We start from the raw sequence: 18,141 nt of genomic DNA, 5'->3' as shown, positions 1-18,141 counted from the left end.
CGATATCAGACCCGTGGGTTCTACCGGATATGCCAGACCTTCTACATCAAGGTCCAATCTTCCACCCACAGGAGTCGAACCTCCATTTGACAGCCTGGTTTTTGAACGGGGACTATTAAGACAAAGAGGTTTCTCAGATAACTTAGTGGCTACACTCTTAAAAAGTAGAAAGCCCATCACCACTAAAATTTATGGGAAGACATGGAGGAAATTCCTATCTGTCTCCAAGGTAAAGATCCAGGACAGGCCTTCAATTCCTAAAATTCTGGAGTTCCTACAAAAAGGTCTGGAGCAGGGGCTGGCAGTCAGTACCCTGAAGGTACAAATAGCAGCTTTAGGAGCCTTATATAACCAAAACATTGCTGCTAACCCATGGGTAATAAGATTTATTAAGGCGGTTACAAGATCAAAACCCTTAGTTATTCAAAAAACACCCTCATGGGACCTAAATTTAGTCCTTTCAGCATTAACGGGCCCTCCATTTGAACCTATACAGACGATTCCAATAAAAACATTATCACTCAAAACTATTCTCTTAGTTGCTTTAACATCTGCACGCAGGATAAGTGACATTCAAGCCCTTTCCTCTAATCCACCTTTCACTAAGATCTTGGATGATAGAGTCACTCTTAGACCCGACCCAGCCTATTTGCCGAAAATGGCATCAAAATTTCATAGGTCACAAGAAGTATCCCTGCCATCTTTCTGTCCAAACCCAAAAAACGAGAAAGAACTAAACTTCCATAATCTAGACGTTAGAAGATGCCTAGTCCAATACCTAGATTCCACCAGGGAGTATAGGAAGGAAGGCTCTTTGTTTATCTGTTTTCAGGGTCCCAGAAAAGGATTCCGGGCGTCCAAGGGGACCTTAGCCAGATGGATTAAGGAGGCAATAGCCTTGGCATATTCATCTTCGGGGAATATAATCCCGGATGGTATAAAAGCGCATTCCACAAGAGCAGTAGCTACCTCATGGGCTGAGAGGTCAGAGGTATCAATAGAGCAAATCTGTAAGGCGGCCACCTGGTCATCACCATCAACCTTTTTTAGGCACTATAGACTAAATCTAGCCTCTGTATCTGACTTAACCTTCGGACGAAGGGTCCTTGAGGCGGTGGTCCCTCCCTAAGCTTAATCTCTGCAATTCTCTCCGTAGTGCTGTCATGGGAGACCGAGAAAGTCATAGTTACTCACCGTTAACGGTGTTTCTCGGAGCCCATGACAGCACCTGCTTATTCCCTCCCATCACGAGTGCGGTGAGCACTTTTTCTAAAATATAATTTATATAATTTATATGATGTATATACTATAGTTTAGGCACGGGGTTCCTCTTTTAAGAAATGTTATAAATATAATGTTCTCTCTGTTGTAACTAACCTGGAGGTCCTCTGATGCTCTGTAAACCAACTGATGCGAGGGAGAGGTACCGCCCTTTTATCTGTAGGTTTCCTGTCCCTGAAGGGCGGATCCCCTCTCTCTCCGTAGTGCTGTCATGGGCTCCGAGAAACACTGTTAACGGTGAGTAACTATGACTTTCCTTGCTTTACTACAGTTGAGTGCAGCCATTGATCTATTTGCTATGTTAGACTTTTTTGGTTATGCACCCGTTCAGACTAGATTGCTGTTCAGTCAGTTTTCCTATATTTACTGGTAACATAGGCACACACACAGAATGATTTTCTGCTTTATCGGATTGGCTGTCTTGATGTCGTCTTGCCTGAACTGATGGGCGTAGAAGTGGCTCAGCCCTTTACAGTTTTAGCAGTTCTTTCATTGTAACACTTCATCCTTGTTGACTATAAAAAATGCAACAACCTAATTAGTAATTATGAGGTTTATGGTGAGTAACCTTTTCAATGTGTGTGTTGTTTTCACAGTCTCTTTGGTCATTGTTTGTTTTCTACAGGGAAAAACACTGTCAGTTATTGCATTAATTCTTACGAACTTTCATGATGGAAAACCTTTGCCAACTGTGAAACTCCAATCAGGAAAGCAGGTTAAGTTTGTGTTTATTATCATGCGAATATTATGGCTATTTTTGATTACTAATAGTGGAAGATGTCATGATTTCCCTTATTTTTTTTATCCAGAATACTAACTTAGCTGCCAGATCAAGAAATAGCGAGTCACAGGGACCGTACGGGGGTAAGGTTATCAAGATATAATCATTTATTTGTGTCTATAATGGGTAAAACAGAGGATTTATCACTGTATTACAAATCCTAGGTTGTGTCCTTATTTTAGTAGAGGACAGTCTTAATCATATGTATTCTGGGGTACTAAACTAGGTTGATTGGTCAGAAAAGCAGCACGGTGGCTCAGTGGTTAGCACTGTAACCTTGTAGCACTAGGGTCCTGGGTTCATATACCATCAAGAACCACATCTGTAGGGAGTTTGTATGGTCTCCCCCATGTTTGCATGCTTCTGGGTTCTCCGCTTTCCTTCCACACTCCAAAGACATACTGATGGGGAATTAAGGTTGTGCACCCCATTCTACCTTCCCACAAACGTGTGTGTGGCTAAGTAATGGCCTCCCTCCTCTGTCCTAAATGCTGAGCCCCCTTTCCTCAGCTCGGCTCCAGCAGACAATAATATGGATAAGCAGGACATTAACTCCTATGGTCTACAGGACTCTTTCAGAGACATACAGAGTATTTGGCAGGGCTGAGCAGGTGGGACTTCATGGGAGAACGTTCTTTTCCAATAGACCATAGTTCTGTAAATTAAAAGGAATCTATCAGCAGCTTTTTGCTATGTAACCTGAGGACTGCATGATGTAGGGGTTAAAACACAGAATTCAATCATGTGTCACACTGTGTTCTGCTGTTTACTAACATTGAAGGTTTTATCACTAGGACATTATCATTGCTGTGACAGGCTGGCGAGCGCGTACCGGTCTGACTGGCCATCCTGTGATAAGCTCCTCACTGTCTATAGACAATGTATATACAGAGCCGTGGACGGGATTAGTTTTATTAGCTCTGCTGCATCCTACAGCTAAAACTCTTGATTGTGGCAGAACTGCTCGATATCGATTTTTATTTTTTTTCCAGTTTCGCTCATCTTCTGGTCCATCTGACTCTGCAGCTTTGTCCACTCACACAGGGAGGGGCAGCTTCTACTTTCCTAATGTGAGCTTAAGAGGCTGGGAACCAGGCTGCACAAACTTACAAGTGCTTCTCACTAAATTAGGCTACGTTCACATTTGCGTTGTGCGCCGCAGCGTCGGCGCCGCAACGCACAACGCAAACAAAAACGCAGCAAAACGCATGCACAACGCTGCGTTTTGCGCCGCATGCGTCCTTTTTTTCATTGATTTTGGACGCAGCAAAAATGCAACTTGCTGCGTCCTCTGCGCCCGGACGCGTGCGCCGCAGTGACGCATGCGGCGCAAAACGCAAGTGCGACGCATGTCCATGCGCCCCCATGTTAAATATAGGGGCGCATGTCGCATGCGGCGGCGCCCGACGCTGCGGCGCAGACCGCAAATGTGAACGTAGACTTAGGATATCATCAAAAAGTTAATTTATTTCAGTTCTTCAATACAAAAAGTGAAACTCACATATTATATAGAGTCATTACAATCATAGTGATCTATTTCAAGGGTTTATTTCTGTTAATGTTGATGATTATGGCTTACAGCCAATGAAAACCCAAAAGTCATTATCTCAGTAAATTAGAATACTTTATAACACAAGCTTGAAAAATGATTTTAAAATCCGAAATGTTGGCCTACTAAAATATATATTCAGTAAATGAATTCAATACTTGGTCAGGGCTCCTTTTGCATCAATTACTGCATCAATGCTGCATGGCATGGAGCCGATCAGCCTGTGGCACTGCTGAGGTGTTATGGAAGCCCAGGTTGCTTTGATAGCAGCCTTCAGCCTGTCTGTATAGTTGGGTCCGGTGTCTCTCATCTTCCTCTTGACAATATCCCATAGATTCTCTATGGGGTTAAGGTCAGGCCAGTTTGCTGGCCAATCAAGCACAGTAATACGGTTGTTTGAAAACCAGGTATTGGTAATTTGGCAGTGTGGACAGGTGCTAAGTCCTGCTGGATAATGGAATTAAAATCTCCAAAAAGCTTGTTGGCAGAGAGAAACATGAAGTTCTGTAAAATTTCCTGGTAGACGGCTGCGCTGACTTTGGTCTTGATTAATCACAGTGGACCTGTACTAGCAGATGACATGGCTCCCCAAACCATCACTGATTGTGGAAACCTCACACTAGACCTCAAACAGCTTGGATTGTGGCCTCTCTAGTCTTCTTCCAGACTCTGGGACCTTGATTTCCAAATGAAATGCAAAATGTACTTTCATGTGAAAACAACACCTTGGATCACTGAGCAACAGTCCAGTTATTTTTCTCCTTGGTTCAGGTAAGACGCTTCTGGCGTTGTCTATTGGTCATGAGTGGCTTGACACAAGGAATGCGACAATTGTAGCCCATGTCCTGGATATGTCTGTGTGTGGTGGCTCTTGAAGCAATAACTCCAGCAGCAGTCCACTCCTTGTGAATCGCCCCCAAATTTTTTGAATGGCCTTTTCTTAACAATCCTTTCAAGGCTGCGGTTATACCGGTTGCTTCTGCACCTTTTTCTGCCACACTTTTTCCTTCCACTCAGCTTTCCATTAATATTCTTGGATACAGCACTCTGTGAACAGCCAGCTTCTTTAGCAATGGCCTTTTGTGGCTTACCCTCCTTGTGGAGTGTGACAATGACTGCCTTCTGGACATCTGTCAAGTCAGCAGTCTTCCCCATGATTGTGGAGCCTACTGAAACAGACTAAGGGACCTTTTTAAACGCTTAGGAAGCTTTTGCAGGTGTTTTTTGTTAATTGCTCGAATTTACTGAGATAATGGCTTTTGGGTTTTCATTGGCTGTAAGCCATAATCATCAACATTAACAGAAATAAACACTTGAAATAGATCACTCTGTTTGTAATGAGTTTCACTTTTTGTATTAAAGACCTGAATTAATTAACTTTTTGATGATGATGTAATTTTGTGAGAAGCACTTGTACATTATGAAAGCGACTTCTAGCCATATTTTTGCAAATCGGCTAGTCTGATTTTTTTTAGGTCACGTGGTCCAGAATATGAATGGGGCAGCGCTGGAAACCATGGAATAATGTGATTGCTAAGTATTTTATTACACTTACAATGCATTATACACATATTTAGAGAGGATTAGGGAAAACAGATTTACTGGGAGAGCTTCTGTAACACTACATCTTAAACCTGCATAATTTCCTTTTTGTCAAATTGTTACTCTCTATGTCCGTCTTCACGCAGCAAGTGTGGACTTGGCTTCAGCAGCTGGCTTTCTACACAGACGACTTTGGTTCCCATCTTGCATTTGTGGCTGCAGTGGCCCCTGAGCTCCTATGTCCCAGACTTGGCTTATTACGAGCTCAGAGGGCTGGAGATGTGATAGAAATACTCATTCTTGTGATAAAACAGGCAGAAAAATGTTTTGCCTAAGAAACCAGCAGCTGTTTTTTTTTTGTCTATATACTCACGTGTTATAAGCGATTTATGCTCTCCCCCACCACCACCCTCCCTGACCTGGAGCTGTGGTATGTGCCGACCAATACACCGTCCATAGCAGGGGCACATCTATAAGGTTATTTCCACGCATGGACATTATTTGTATTTTTTCTGAGTTGACGTGGAGCAGCAGAATTGCTGGTCCACAAGCCTTGTAAAACAGGCGTGTAGTTGGAAACGTCCTGCCTGTTAGTTCTTAGGCCCATATTATTAAATATTAAATATGTTTATAAAGTGCATTACAGTTATCCAACAACCCCTTTTTTTTTGTTTTCTTTTTTTTAAACTAAAGAAACGTCTACGAGTGGTAGCAGCCAAGTTACAAAGGCAAATCTTAAAAGGTATGTATTAAATAAGTATTATAAATATTATCTACATTTTTTTTTCCATCAATTGATAGTACAAGTGAAAATAAGATTGCCACAATAGTTTATTAGCATAATCAAAACACAGAAATATGCTACTTTCTCTACTCTATCATTGTTTATTATCTCCTGCACTGCTCCTTTATCGTATATACTCGAGTGTAAGCCGAGACCCCTAACTTTCCCACAAAAAAACTGGGAAAACTTAGTGACTCGAGTATAAGCCTAGGGTGGAAAATGCAGCAGCTACCGGTAAATTTCAAAAATAAAAATAGATACCAATAAAAGTAAAATTAATTGAGTTATCAGTAGGTTGTATTTTTGAATATCCATATTAAGTCAGGAGCCCCATATAATGCTCCATACAGTTTATGATGGGCCCCATAAGATGCTCCATATTTAAAATATGCCCCATGTAATGCGAAATCGCGGCGAAAATGCATACACAACACAGCCCATTGAATTCAATGGAATTCCGCAATGCTATGCTAATTCTGTGTATTTTTCCGTGGTGGAATCGCATTGCTGAAAAATACACAGCATGCTCATTCTTTGCGGAATCACGGCGATTCCGCACACACAGGAATGCATTGATCCGCTTACTTCCCACATGGAGCTATGCCCACCATGCAGGAAGTAAGCGGATCATCTGAGGACACACAGGAATGCATTGATCCGCTTACTTCCCACATGGAGCTATGCCCACCATGCAGGAAGTAAGCGGATCATCTGCGGATGGTACCCAGGGTGGAGGCGAGGAGACTCCCCTCCAGGCCCTGGGAACCATATACCTGTAAAAAAAAAAAAAAAGAATTAAAATAAAAAATAGTTATATTCTCGGCAGCCTTCCCGCTCCTCGCGATGCTCCCATTCCCAGTGATGCTTTGCGACAATGACCTATGATGACATAGCGGTCTTGCGTGATGCTATGTCATCTGGGGTCATTGTCGCGAGGCATCACTGTGAACAGGAGCATCGAGAGGAGCGGGAAGGCTGCGGGGGCCGCCGGAAGGTGAGAATATCACGATTTTTTTTATTATTATTATTTTTAACATTATATCTTTTTACTATTTGATGCTGCATAGGCAGCATCAATAGTAAAAAGTTGGTCACACTTGTCAAGCACTATGTTTGACAAGTGTGACCAGCCTGTCAAGCTAATTACGCTTGTAAAACACTTGTGTTTAGTGGGAATACGCATGCCAATTCTGCAACGTGTGCACATAGCCTTAGAATAATTACCATTTTTGCAAATATGCTTGACATACACAGGACATATACACAGGACATATACAGGACATCCGTCAGTGAACCAGTGAACTCTCGAGTGGACTACATAATTTCTGTAGAATATGGCCTGCAGTTTTTCGAATTGCTCATATGGCTAGAAGAACTTTGCTAAAGCCTGACGATATTTTTGCTGTTTTACATTCTATAAATTAAAGTTACAACAATACCAGGAGCAAGAAACTCTCAAAATAAACGAAAGCAAGCCAGGAGTCAAAATGACTCCACTCAGTAGTTCTAGGGCTGGTCACCAGTCCGGTAGTCCTAGTGTTACACTATCCTACTAGTGTACCCCTTTATTGAACACCATAAAAAATAAAATAAAAAAAGGCAAAAAACAATGCTTTATCATACCGCCGAACAAAAAGTGGAATAACTCGCGATCAAAAAGATGAATATAAATAAACATGGTACCACTGAAAATGTCATCTTGTCCCTCAAAAGACGAGCCGCCATACAGCGTCATCAGCGAAAAAATTAAAATAGCTGTCAGAATAAAGTGATGCAAAAACAATTATTTTTTCTATAAAATAGTTTTTATTATATAAAAACGCCAAAATATAAGTGAGGTATCGCTGTAATCGTAGTGGCCCGAAGAATAAAACTGCCTTATCAATTTTACCACACGCGGAACAGTATAAACGCCCCCCCCCCCCCCCCAAAGAAATTCATGAATTGCTGTTTTTGTGTTCATTCTGTCTCCTATAAATCTGAATAGAAAGTGACAGAAAAGAGTGCCCAATAAAAACGTTTACCTGTCCTGCCAAAAGCAAGACCTCACATGACTCTGTGGGCCAAAATTTGGAAAAAGTATAGCTCTCAAAATGTGCTGATGCAAAAACTAGTTTTTGCAATAAAAAGCGTCTTTTAGCATGTGACAGCTGCCAAACCTAAAAACCCACTATAAGGCCTCTTTCCGCGTCCTGATATTTCCGGTACCGGAGATGTCAGTTTCTGTGTGTAATACTTGCGGCACACGTTTGGCATGTGTGTGCCGCATCAGTAACACAAGGACGGGCGCCAGGGAAGAAGCATTGCAGTAAACACTGTTCCCTGGCGCCGGGTGCTGAACACGACTCTCATCATTCTCCCCTGCTATGCCGGTTATCGGCGTGAGCAGGGGAGAAGGAGGAGAGTTATATTTAACCCCTTAACGACCGCCGATACGCTTTTTAATGGAGGCAGTTAAGGGTACTTAAACCACAACGCCGCTTTTTAGCGGCGCTGAGGTTTAAGGTTCTAGCGCCCCCCAGCCTCGGAATTTCTCCGGGTTGTCATCTGCCAGGTGTAGCCAAGTCCCCAGAGAACATGATACGGGTCGGTTTTTACTGACCCCGGTGTTGCAGTAAATCAAATTCCCTTTTTTCACCCCCTTAGCGAAAAATAATAAAATAAAAAAAATATATTTATTTACATTTGGGTTAGGGTTGGGGCTTAATTTAGGGTTGGGGCTAGAGTTGGTGTTAGGGTTTGCATTACGGTTAGAGGTGGGGTTAGGGTTAAGGTTGGGATTAGGGTTAGTGGTGTGTGCCCAAACAGTGATTTACCCCCACATATGGGGTATCGGCGTACTCGGGACAAATTGGACAACTTTTGTGGTCCAATTTCTCCTGTTACCCGTGGGGAAAAATAAAACATTGCGGGCGAAAAGATCATTTTTGTGAAAAAATTATGATTTTTTTATTTTTACGGCTCTACATTATAAACTTCTGGGAAGCACTTGGGGTTTAAAGTGCTCACCACCATCTAGATAAGTTCCTTAGGGGGTCTAGTTTCCAAAATAGTGTCACTTGGGGGTTTCCACTGTTTAGGCACATCAGGGGCTCTCCAAACACGACATGGCGTCCGATCTTAATTCCAGCCAATTTTGCGTTGAAACAGTAAAACGACGCTCCTTCCCTTCCGAGCTCTGCTATGTGCCCAAACAGTGGTTTATCTGCGTACTCAGGACAAATTGTACAACTTTTGGGGTCCAATTTCTCCTGTTACCCTTGGTAAAATAAAAAAAATTGGATCTGAAGTAAAAATTTTTGTGAAAAAAAAAAGTTAAATGTTCATTTTTAAAAAAAAATTCCAAAAATTCCTGTGAAGCACCTCAAGGGTTAATAAACTTGTTAAATGTGGTTTCTTTCTCGCTTCATTGCAGGACACAGGTAACCATGGGGTGTATGCTGCTGTCACTAGGAGGCTGACACTATGCAAATAAAGAAGAAGTAGCTCCTCCCCGGCAGTATACACCCTCCGACAGGCACCAGGCAACTCCGTTTTGCTTAGTGTCTGTAGGAGGCGGACCTGGATCTAAACCCAAATCCGCATTTCTTTTACAGGGATTTGTTTTGTTTATTAACCTTTTCCCTTTCTTTTTCAGATTTTTCCTTCAGAGTTACAGGGTGCAGTTTTCTCACCCTGTTTTCCCCACTTTGAGCGACTGAGAGAGCAATGTGGTATCACCCACATCGCACCCTCTCGGACCCGCTGGGCAGGACTTCGTCCCCTGTCACCCATTCGGGTGTTCAGGGTGACTCTTCCCTCGGTGGCCAGTCCTGCCCGTTTTCCCCTCCTCATCCCTCTCCTCGGAGTGGGCTGAGAGGAAGACGGCGGTCACTTCCAGTGACCCTCTCCCCCTGGTTAGGGGTCGACGCCGTCTTCTGCGCCGGAGAGTTCGTGGCGCAGGAAGGAGGACTTCTTCCAGGACCCTCTAGTCTACAAGGGATCCTGATGGTTCCTCATCTCCAGGTAAGGGATCTTCAATCAACAAAGCCTCCCCCGCCCCCCTTCCTTCCCTCTCCCTGCCCTGCAGCGATCTCCATATAGCTTACCAGGCTTCCCCTGTGATAAGAGAGAGGGTCGCATTTTCAGGCGCTGGGTCGCGCTAAACCGCGGGGAAAGGCTTCACATTAACGCCGGCATTCTTTCCCGCCATTTTTTTCTCTGTCTCTCCCGGCTTTTCGGCTTTTCTCCTTTTCTGGCGCTTGAGTGCCCTCTGGTGGCGGCCGGCATTATTGCGGCCAGGAGTTTTTTTTCATCTCCCGGCTTTTTCTTCACTGTCTTTTTGGCGCTTGAGCGCCCTCTGGTGGCAATATTTCAGTGCTGTTGGGGGCGTTTCTTCTGCTTCCCCCTTCAGCGCTTGTGCCCGCCCACAGTGTCGCGCTGTCTCAGCGCTCTTTTTACTGCTTCCTGCTCCCTGTCAGCGTCTGCTCACCGCGTGGGACAGAAGTTTTTCGGGGGAACACAGGCACCTGCAGCTGCCGCTGTCTCTGGTTTTTCGGCAGGCTCAGCGCTACTGCTCTCTCGGGCTCTACTCCTCCCGGCAGTACTTCTCCGCTCCAGGACAAGGTAATATCCACCTATGTCCGACCCCACCCCGGCCTTTGCCACTACGGCCATCCATTACGCCTGCGCTCACTGTAAGAAAAAGTGGGCCTCAGGTCAGCCTTCACCCTTCTGCCCGTCCTGCGTTCCTCCCATCATGTCAGCCCCTCAAGAAGCTCCTAGGTCCCGGGATGAGTGCACCCCCCCTCCCCTGGAGTGGGCTGTTGCAATGTCTCAATCAGTGTCCGACCTGACTAAGGTTTCTCAGTCCCTGGTCCAGGCACTTGAACGTATCCCGCTTCTCTCTAATGCCACCAGTGCCACGAACGCCTCACACGGCGATTCGCTCGCACCTGTCCTAGACCCTCACAGAGGCAGACCGGACAAAAGAGACAGAAAACGGACCTTATCTAGATCCTCGTCCAGTTCCCTGGACAGGATTCCCCTATCTGCCCGTTCCCCTTCATCGCAGGCGGACGTCGGGTCTGATCTATCCTCTCAGTCGGAATCTGACTCTGATGCAGATCAGACTTCCGAAACACAGGAGATGGTTGATAGCCTTATTTCGGCTATTATTCAGACGCTTGATCTTAAGGAGGTTGAAGCGAGCTCTCAGGACGTCTCCGTTGCGTTTAAACGGATTAAACGTCCTTCTAGGTTTTTTCCTAATCACATGGAGTTTGACAACACTACCTCTACACGCTGGGAAAACCCTGGCAAGCGTTTCCCTGGCAGGAAACGGCTTGACATGTTATACCCTTTTCACTCCGACCTTGCCTCCAAATGGTCCGAGTCTCCTAAGGTTGACCCGCCCATCTCCAGGCTATCCTCGCAGATGGTTCTGTCTATCCCGGACGTGGCTTCCCTTTAGGACCCCACAGACAGGCAAATCGAGGCATTAGCAAAATCGGCATTTGAGGCTTCCGGAGCCTCCCTTTGCCCTAGTTTCGCCTCGTCCTGGGTAGCCAAGGCTGTGTCAGCCTGGGCCAAAACCCGGGGCCTTTTGGCCTCTGCTCCTGCTGAGGAACTGTCTGATTTGGCGGATCAGATTTCTCTTGCAGGAAAATACCTCATGAATGCCTCCCTTGATGCAGCGGCCTGCTCCACCAGGGCTAACAGCAACATTGTGGCCATTCGCCGGATTCTCTGGCTAAAAGCGTGGAACGCTGACCCCGCTTCTAAAAAATCCCTCACTGGTCTGCCCTTCCAAGGTTCTAGACTCTTCGGCACACAGCTGGATCAAATGATCTCGGACGCTACGGGTGGTAAGAGTACCTCCTTACCCCAGTCCAAGCCTAAACGTCCCTTCAACAGGAGGGGCCCCCAGTCCTTTCAGTCCTTTGCCTCCTCAGGAAAACCCCAACCAGGACCGTTCTTCCTCGCAAGGGGACCGAAGGAAACCTTCTTTCAGGCCTCCACCGCGCTGGAGAGCTAAGAGCCACCCTGCAAGACAATCTGGATCTCGGGGCCACAGATCCTTTAATAAATGATGGGTCGCCCCCACCTGGAAATCCCTCCAGGGTGGGAGGCTGACTTCTCCTGTTCTCAGAGGTGTGGCTATCGGTAGTCGACGACGCCTGGGTCAGGGAGATCGTCACTTCGGGCTACAAGATAGAATTTTCTTCGCCCCCAGGAAGATGTTTCCTGCTCTCTTGTCCTCCCAAACAGCCCTCCCACCTCTCAGGACTTCTTCAGGCCGTCGAGTCGCTCCTCGCCTCAGGAGTCCGTAGTTCCGGTGCCTCATCGCGAGAGGTTTTTGGGTTTTTACTCAAACCTGTTCGTGGTTCCAAAAAAGGACGGTTCTCTCCGTCCAATTTTGGATCTCAAGCAGCTGAACCGGCATCTCCAGATTTGACGTTTCAGGATGGTATATCTATTCTCGGTGATCGCGTCCATGGAACCGGGGGAGTTTCTGTGTTCCGTGGATATCCAAGATGCGTACCTTCACGTCCCTATTTGCGTACATCATCAGAGATTCCTCCGGTTTGCGATCCAGGGTCATCACTATCAGTTCAAGGCCCTCCCTTTCGGTCTGGCGTCTGCGCCCAGGGTCTTTACGAAGGTCATGGCAGCTGTCATGGCCATCCTACGTTCAAAGGGGATTCTGGTAATCCCATACCTCGACAACCTCTTGATGAAGGGTCCATCCCGTCGGGATTACAGCCAGAACCTCCAGCTTACTCTGGACACGCTTCTTTGCCTCGGCTGGATAATCAACTACCAGAAGTCTTCTTTGATTCCATCTAAGCGGCTGGAGTTCCTGTGCATGGAATTCGATACCTCTCAGGCTAAGGTTTTTCTCCCCAAGGAGAAGTTCCTTTCTCTTCGTCTGGGGGTCAGAGCACTAAAGAACCCGAATCCTCCATCTCTCCGCCTCGCCATGAGGGTTCTGGGAAAGATGGTCGCCTCCATGGAGGCGGTCCCCTATGCCCAGTTCCACTCTCGTCCCCTCCAGCTGGCCCTTCTGTCGGCCTGGGACAGGAATCCACTTTCCCTGGATCGCCCATTTCGCCCCTCTCTCAAAGTGAAACAGTCCCTCTCTTGGTGGACGCTGTCCACCACCATGCTGCGTGGGAGGTCATTTCTCCCTCCCCACTGGCAGGTGATCACCACCGACACCAGTCTCCAAGGTTGGGGAGCAGTTTTTCTCCACCTCACGGCCCAGGGCCGCTGGACTGCTCAGGAGGCGCGCCTCCCTATCAACCTCTTGGAAATCAGAGCCATCTTCCTAGCCCTCATCCGCTGGGAATCTCTCTTTTCAGGGAAACCGGTCCGCATTCAGTCGGACAACGCCACGGCCGTGGCTTACATAAACCATCAGGGAGGGACTCGCAGCACACAAGTCATGGCGGAAGTGGCAAAAATTCTGCTTTAGGCGGAGGGTCACGTTCCCTCTCTGTCAGCCGTCCACATCCCAGGGGTGGACAATTGGGAAGCCGACTTTCTAAGTCGCAAGGGCATCGTGGCGGGCGAGTGGTCTCTTCTTCCCGCAATCTTCAGCCAGATTTGCCAGCGGTGGGGCGTTCCAGACGTCAACTTGATGGCCTCCCGGGCAAACCACAAGGTTCCCTGGTACATCTCCAGATCTCGGGATCCGATGGCCGTCGGATGTGACGCTCTTGTAATCCCGTGGACTCAATTCCAGATGCCCTATCTGTTCCCACCCCTCCCCTTGATCCCAAGGGTCGTAAAAAAGATCAAGACAGAAGGGGTCCCCGTACTCTTAGTAGCTCCAGATTGGGCTCGCAGGGCCTGGTATGCGGAACTGGTGAATATGCTATCGGATGTTCCGTGGAGGCTTCTGGATCTTCCGGACCTTTTTTCGTAGGGGCCCCTCTTCCACCCGAATTCTTGGTCTCTGAATTTAACGGTATGGCCGTTGAGGCCGCGGTCCTGAAGAACGAGGGTTTTTCTCATAGCGTCATCCAGACTATGATTAGGGTGAGAAAACCGGCTTCCTCTCGTATTTTCCACAGGTGTTGGAAGGCTTTTTTCCGGTGGTGTTAGGACAACAATTTGCTTCCTATGACCTTTTCCCTTCCTTCCCTTCTCCGCTTCCTTCAAACGGGCCTAGATGCGGGTCTTTCCCTTAGCACCTTGAAGGGTCAGATTTCCTCTCTGTCCATTCTTTTTTCAAAGATACCTGGCTTCCCTGCCTCAGGTGAGGACCTTCATCCAGGGGGTCGCTCATATAGCTCCCCCTTATCATTCTCCTGTCGAGCCTTGGGATCTCAACCTCGTCTTGGACGCCCTCCAGCGTGCCCCCTTTGAACCGCTTCAGGACGTTTCCTTCTCGCTTCTATCCTGGAAGGTAGCCTGTTTGGTCGCCATCACTTCCATTAGAAGGGTTTCAGAGCTGGCGTCATTATCCTGTCGTTCTCCCTTTCTAGTCCTGCATCAGGACAAGGTGGTTCTTCGTCCGGTTCCTTCCTTTTTACCGAAGGTTGTCTCATCTTTTCACATCAATGAGGACATTGTCCTCCCTTCCTTTTGCCCTTCCCCGGTTCATCCCCTGGAGAAATCTCTTCACAAGTTGGATGTGGTCAGGGCTATCCGAATTTACCTCGCCAGAACTGCCTCTTTTCGTCAGGCCGATCCTCTGTTCGTCGTCTCGGATGGGCGTCGAAAGGGACTCCCCGTCTCCAAGTCCACAATTGCTCGTTGGATCCGTTCGGCGGTTCTGGAGGCATACCGTGTTCAAGACAAACGTCCCCCTTCGGGGGTAGAGGCTCACTCTACCCAGGCTGTGGGAGCTTCCTGGGCAGTTCGTCACCAAGCTTCAGCCTCGCAGGTTTGCAAGGCCGCTACATGGTCATCCATGCACACCTTTGTAAAATTCTACAAGGTGCATACTCGGGCTTCTGCGGATGCGAGCCTGGGTAGCAGGATACTGCAGGCGGCGGTTTCTGACCGGCCGACCTAACTGCTCTTTTTCTGCAGAATATCCCACCCTAGGGTCTGCTTTTGGACGTCCCATGGTTACCTGTGTCCCCCAATGAAGCGAGAAAGAAAGAGGGATTTTTGGTTCTTACCGTAAAATCTCTTGGAGCCTTCATTGGGGGACACAGCACCCTCCCTTGAAGTTGTACCGTGTTGGCCAATTGGCCGTTGTTGTGGGTTGGTACATATGTTGAGTTTTATATTACCTGTTCCTACTACTGCTTTTGCACCAACTGAGTTGCCTGGTGCCTGTCGGAGGGTGTATACTGCCGGGGAGGAGTTACTTCTTCTTTATTTGCATAGTGTCAGCCTCCTAGTGACAGCAGCATACACCCCATGGTTACCTGTGTCCCCCAATGAAGGCTCCAAGAAAGAGATTTTACAGTAAGAACCAAAAATCCCTCTTTTGAGCACCTTCAGGGGAGCAAATTTTAGAATTTTGTCACTTTTGGATATTTTCTATCATATAGACCCCTCAAAGTGACTTCAAATGTGATGTGGTCCCTAAAAATACAATGGTGTTGTACAAATGAGATATTGCTGTTTAACTTTTAACTCTTATAACTCCATAACAAAACAGTAACATATCTCTGTGATTTAAGGGCATGAAAACTCAAAGTTGGAAAATTTCTTTTTTTTTTTCACAAATAAAAGCAAGTCATATCAAACAAATTTTACCACTATCATGAAGTACAATATGTCATGAGAAAACAGTGTCAGAATCACCGGGATCCATGGAAGCATTCCAGAGTTATTACCTCATAAAGGGACAGTGGTCAGAATTGTAAAAATTGGCCCGGTCATTAACATGCAAACCACCCTCGGGGTAAAGGGGTTAAAAAAATACATGAACATTTTCAATGACGACCTAATGTTTTCAAATTTTGTGTAGTATATGTTGGTTCAAAATGCTTCAATACCCCTGTATAAAATCTTTGAGGGGGTGTAGTCTGCTGTTTAGGCACATCAGGGGTTTTTCAAATGCCACATGGTGTCCGCAATCTTTCAGCCAAATTTGTATTCCAGAATTCAAATGGTGTGCCTTCCCTTGAGCCCTGACGTTTGTCCAAACAGAAGTTTCTGACCACATGTGGGGTATCCGTGCAAAGTTTGCCGTTCATTTTGTCATACTATCCCTTGTAAAAGTGAAAAAACTAGGGTTAAACCAACATTTTAGCGGTAAAATTTGCATTTTTTTTCATTTCATTCCACTTTGCATTAATTCCTGTGTAGCACCTGAATGGTTAAACAATTTCCCGACAGCTATTTGAAGTACTTGATAGGAGTAGTGTTAAAAATGGTATAACTTTTGTGGAGTTTCCAATATTTAGACCTCCCAAACACCATTTAAATCATAATAGGTCGCTAAAGAAACAGGTTTTGCAAATTTCTTGAAAAAAAAAAAAGAAATTGCTGGTAAAGTTTTAACCCCTCTAACATCCTAACAAAATAAAATGTTTGAAAAATGATGCAGGTGTACAGTAGACATATGGTAAATATTATTTATTATTTTGTACAGCATGACTAACTGGTTTAAGGATATCAACATTGAAAGTTTAAAAATTGCGACATTTTCAATATATTTGGCAAAATTCTGATGTTTTCCATTTGTTTGTGAAATTATCGACCTAAATTTACCACTAACCTAAAGTACAATGTGTCACAAAAAAACAGTCTCAAAATCACTGAGATCCGTTGAAGCGTTTGAGTTATTACCACATACTGTGACAGTGGCCAGAATTTAAAAAAATAAATAAAATTTGGTCTGGTCATTAAGGTTAAAATTGGCTCCGTCACTAAGGGGTTAAGGAATTGCTAAATGTTTTTGTCATCCATCAGTTGTGACAGATTTATATTGAAGTTTTATGTTTTACAAGACAGAAACCCAGAAAAGCCAAGTGTGATTTCAACGAGCCTGAAGAAGAGTGGCTACCGCGAAAAACGAAATGTGAGTTTGACATAGACCCAACATGATAAATATGCTAAAAATGAATTATTTAATTACGTATGTGTTTTTTTTTTCTTTGTGTAGTGATACTGACTTAAAGGGAACCTGTCACCCCCCCCCCCCCCCAGGCGTTTGAAACTAAAAGAGCCACCTTGTGCAGCAGTAATGCTGCATTCTGACAAGGTGGCTCTTTTAGTTATTGGTGCTGTAACTGCAGAAATAATCAGTTTTGTAATTTGTCCTAAATACCTTTCTTCAGTTAAGGAGGCAGGCCTTTCCCCCCCTGCTGCAGACGCCACTCAGCCGTCACTCAAATCCTCTTGGTGCCGGGCGCCGCCTCCTCAGCGCTGTTTTGAAATGAGCCGGCGCCTGCGCTCTTTTCCCCTGCCTGGTGCAGGCGCAGTGAGCGCTGCCCGTCTGTCCTCATATGCAGTCTAGCTGACTGCGCCTGTGCGGCCGCCCTGCCTGTGAGTCCCAGCCCCGCAGTGTCTTCTGATTTATTCACTTTGCGGGGCTGGGATTCACAGGCAGGGCAGCCGCACAGGCGCAGTCAGCTAGACTGTATATGAGGACAGAGGACGGGCAGCGCTCACTGCGCCTGCCCAAGGCAGGAGAAAACAGCGCAGGCACCGGCTCATTTCAAAACAGCACTGAGGAGGCGGCGCCAAGAAGACTTGAGTGACGGCTGTGTGGCGTCTGCAGCAGGGGGGAAAGGCCTGCCTCCAGGACTGAAGAAAGGTATTTGGGACAAATTACAAAACGGATTATTTCTGCAGTTACAGCACCCAGAACTAAAAGAGCCACCTTGTCAGAATGCAGCATTACTGCTGCACAAGGTGGCTCTTTTAGTTTCAAACGCCTGGGGGGGTGACAGGTTCCCTTTAATTGTTCCATTTACTATTTTGTATTCTATTTAGCGTCTCCGGCCTGCAGTCTCGTTAATGATGATTTGTTCGCTATGGCTCTGTCTGGTGCATCTCCTGGGGTGAATAAAAAATCTAGGAAAAAAGGTTAGTATTTTAAGAGACAATGCATAGTGTGTGTTATTAACCTCTTAGGCTACTTTCACACTTGCGTTTGGAGCCGCTGCGGAGGGCTGGGGACTTCCTCCGTGAAGCCCCGCCCTCCGCCGCTAGCTCCGCCTATTTCTGCATGCGGCCGGCATGCGGCCTGTGTACCTATATTTAACATTAGGTACGCAGGTCGTGCCGCAGTATGCGGATGCTTCCGCATGC

General features: G+C 46.2%; 1 protein-coding gene across 3 annotated transcripts in view; it reads left to right on the top strand.

Annotated features, from left to right (window-relative positions):
* Positions 1-18,141, top strand: part of HLTF (helicase like transcription factor) — a 136,274-nt gene that overhangs the window by 51,034 nt on the left and 67,099 nt on the right. For all 3 annotated transcript variants that reach the window (XM_077290834.1, XM_077290835.1, XM_077290836.1), the window contains exons 8-12: positions 1,907-1,996; positions 2,091-2,145; positions 5,847-5,895; positions 16,836-16,906; positions 17,824-17,916. In XM_077290834.1, the coding sequence (XP_077146949.1) occupies positions 1,907-1,996; positions 2,091-2,145; positions 5,847-5,895; positions 16,836-16,906; positions 17,824-17,916 (358 nt within the window). The remainder of the gene's footprint in view (positions 1-1,906; positions 1,997-2,090; positions 2,146-5,846; positions 5,896-16,835; positions 16,907-17,823; positions 17,917-18,141) is intronic.

This window comes from Ranitomeya variabilis, chromosome 2 (assembly GCF_051348905.1).
Source record: "Ranitomeya variabilis isolate aRanVar5 chromosome 2, aRanVar5.hap1, whole genome shotgun sequence".
Classification (NCBI taxonomy): domain Eukaryota; kingdom Metazoa; phylum Chordata; class Amphibia; order Anura; family Dendrobatidae; genus Ranitomeya; species Ranitomeya variabilis.
Note: the sequence above shows the minus strand (reverse complement) of the source record. Positions and strands in the feature narration are given on the sequence as shown.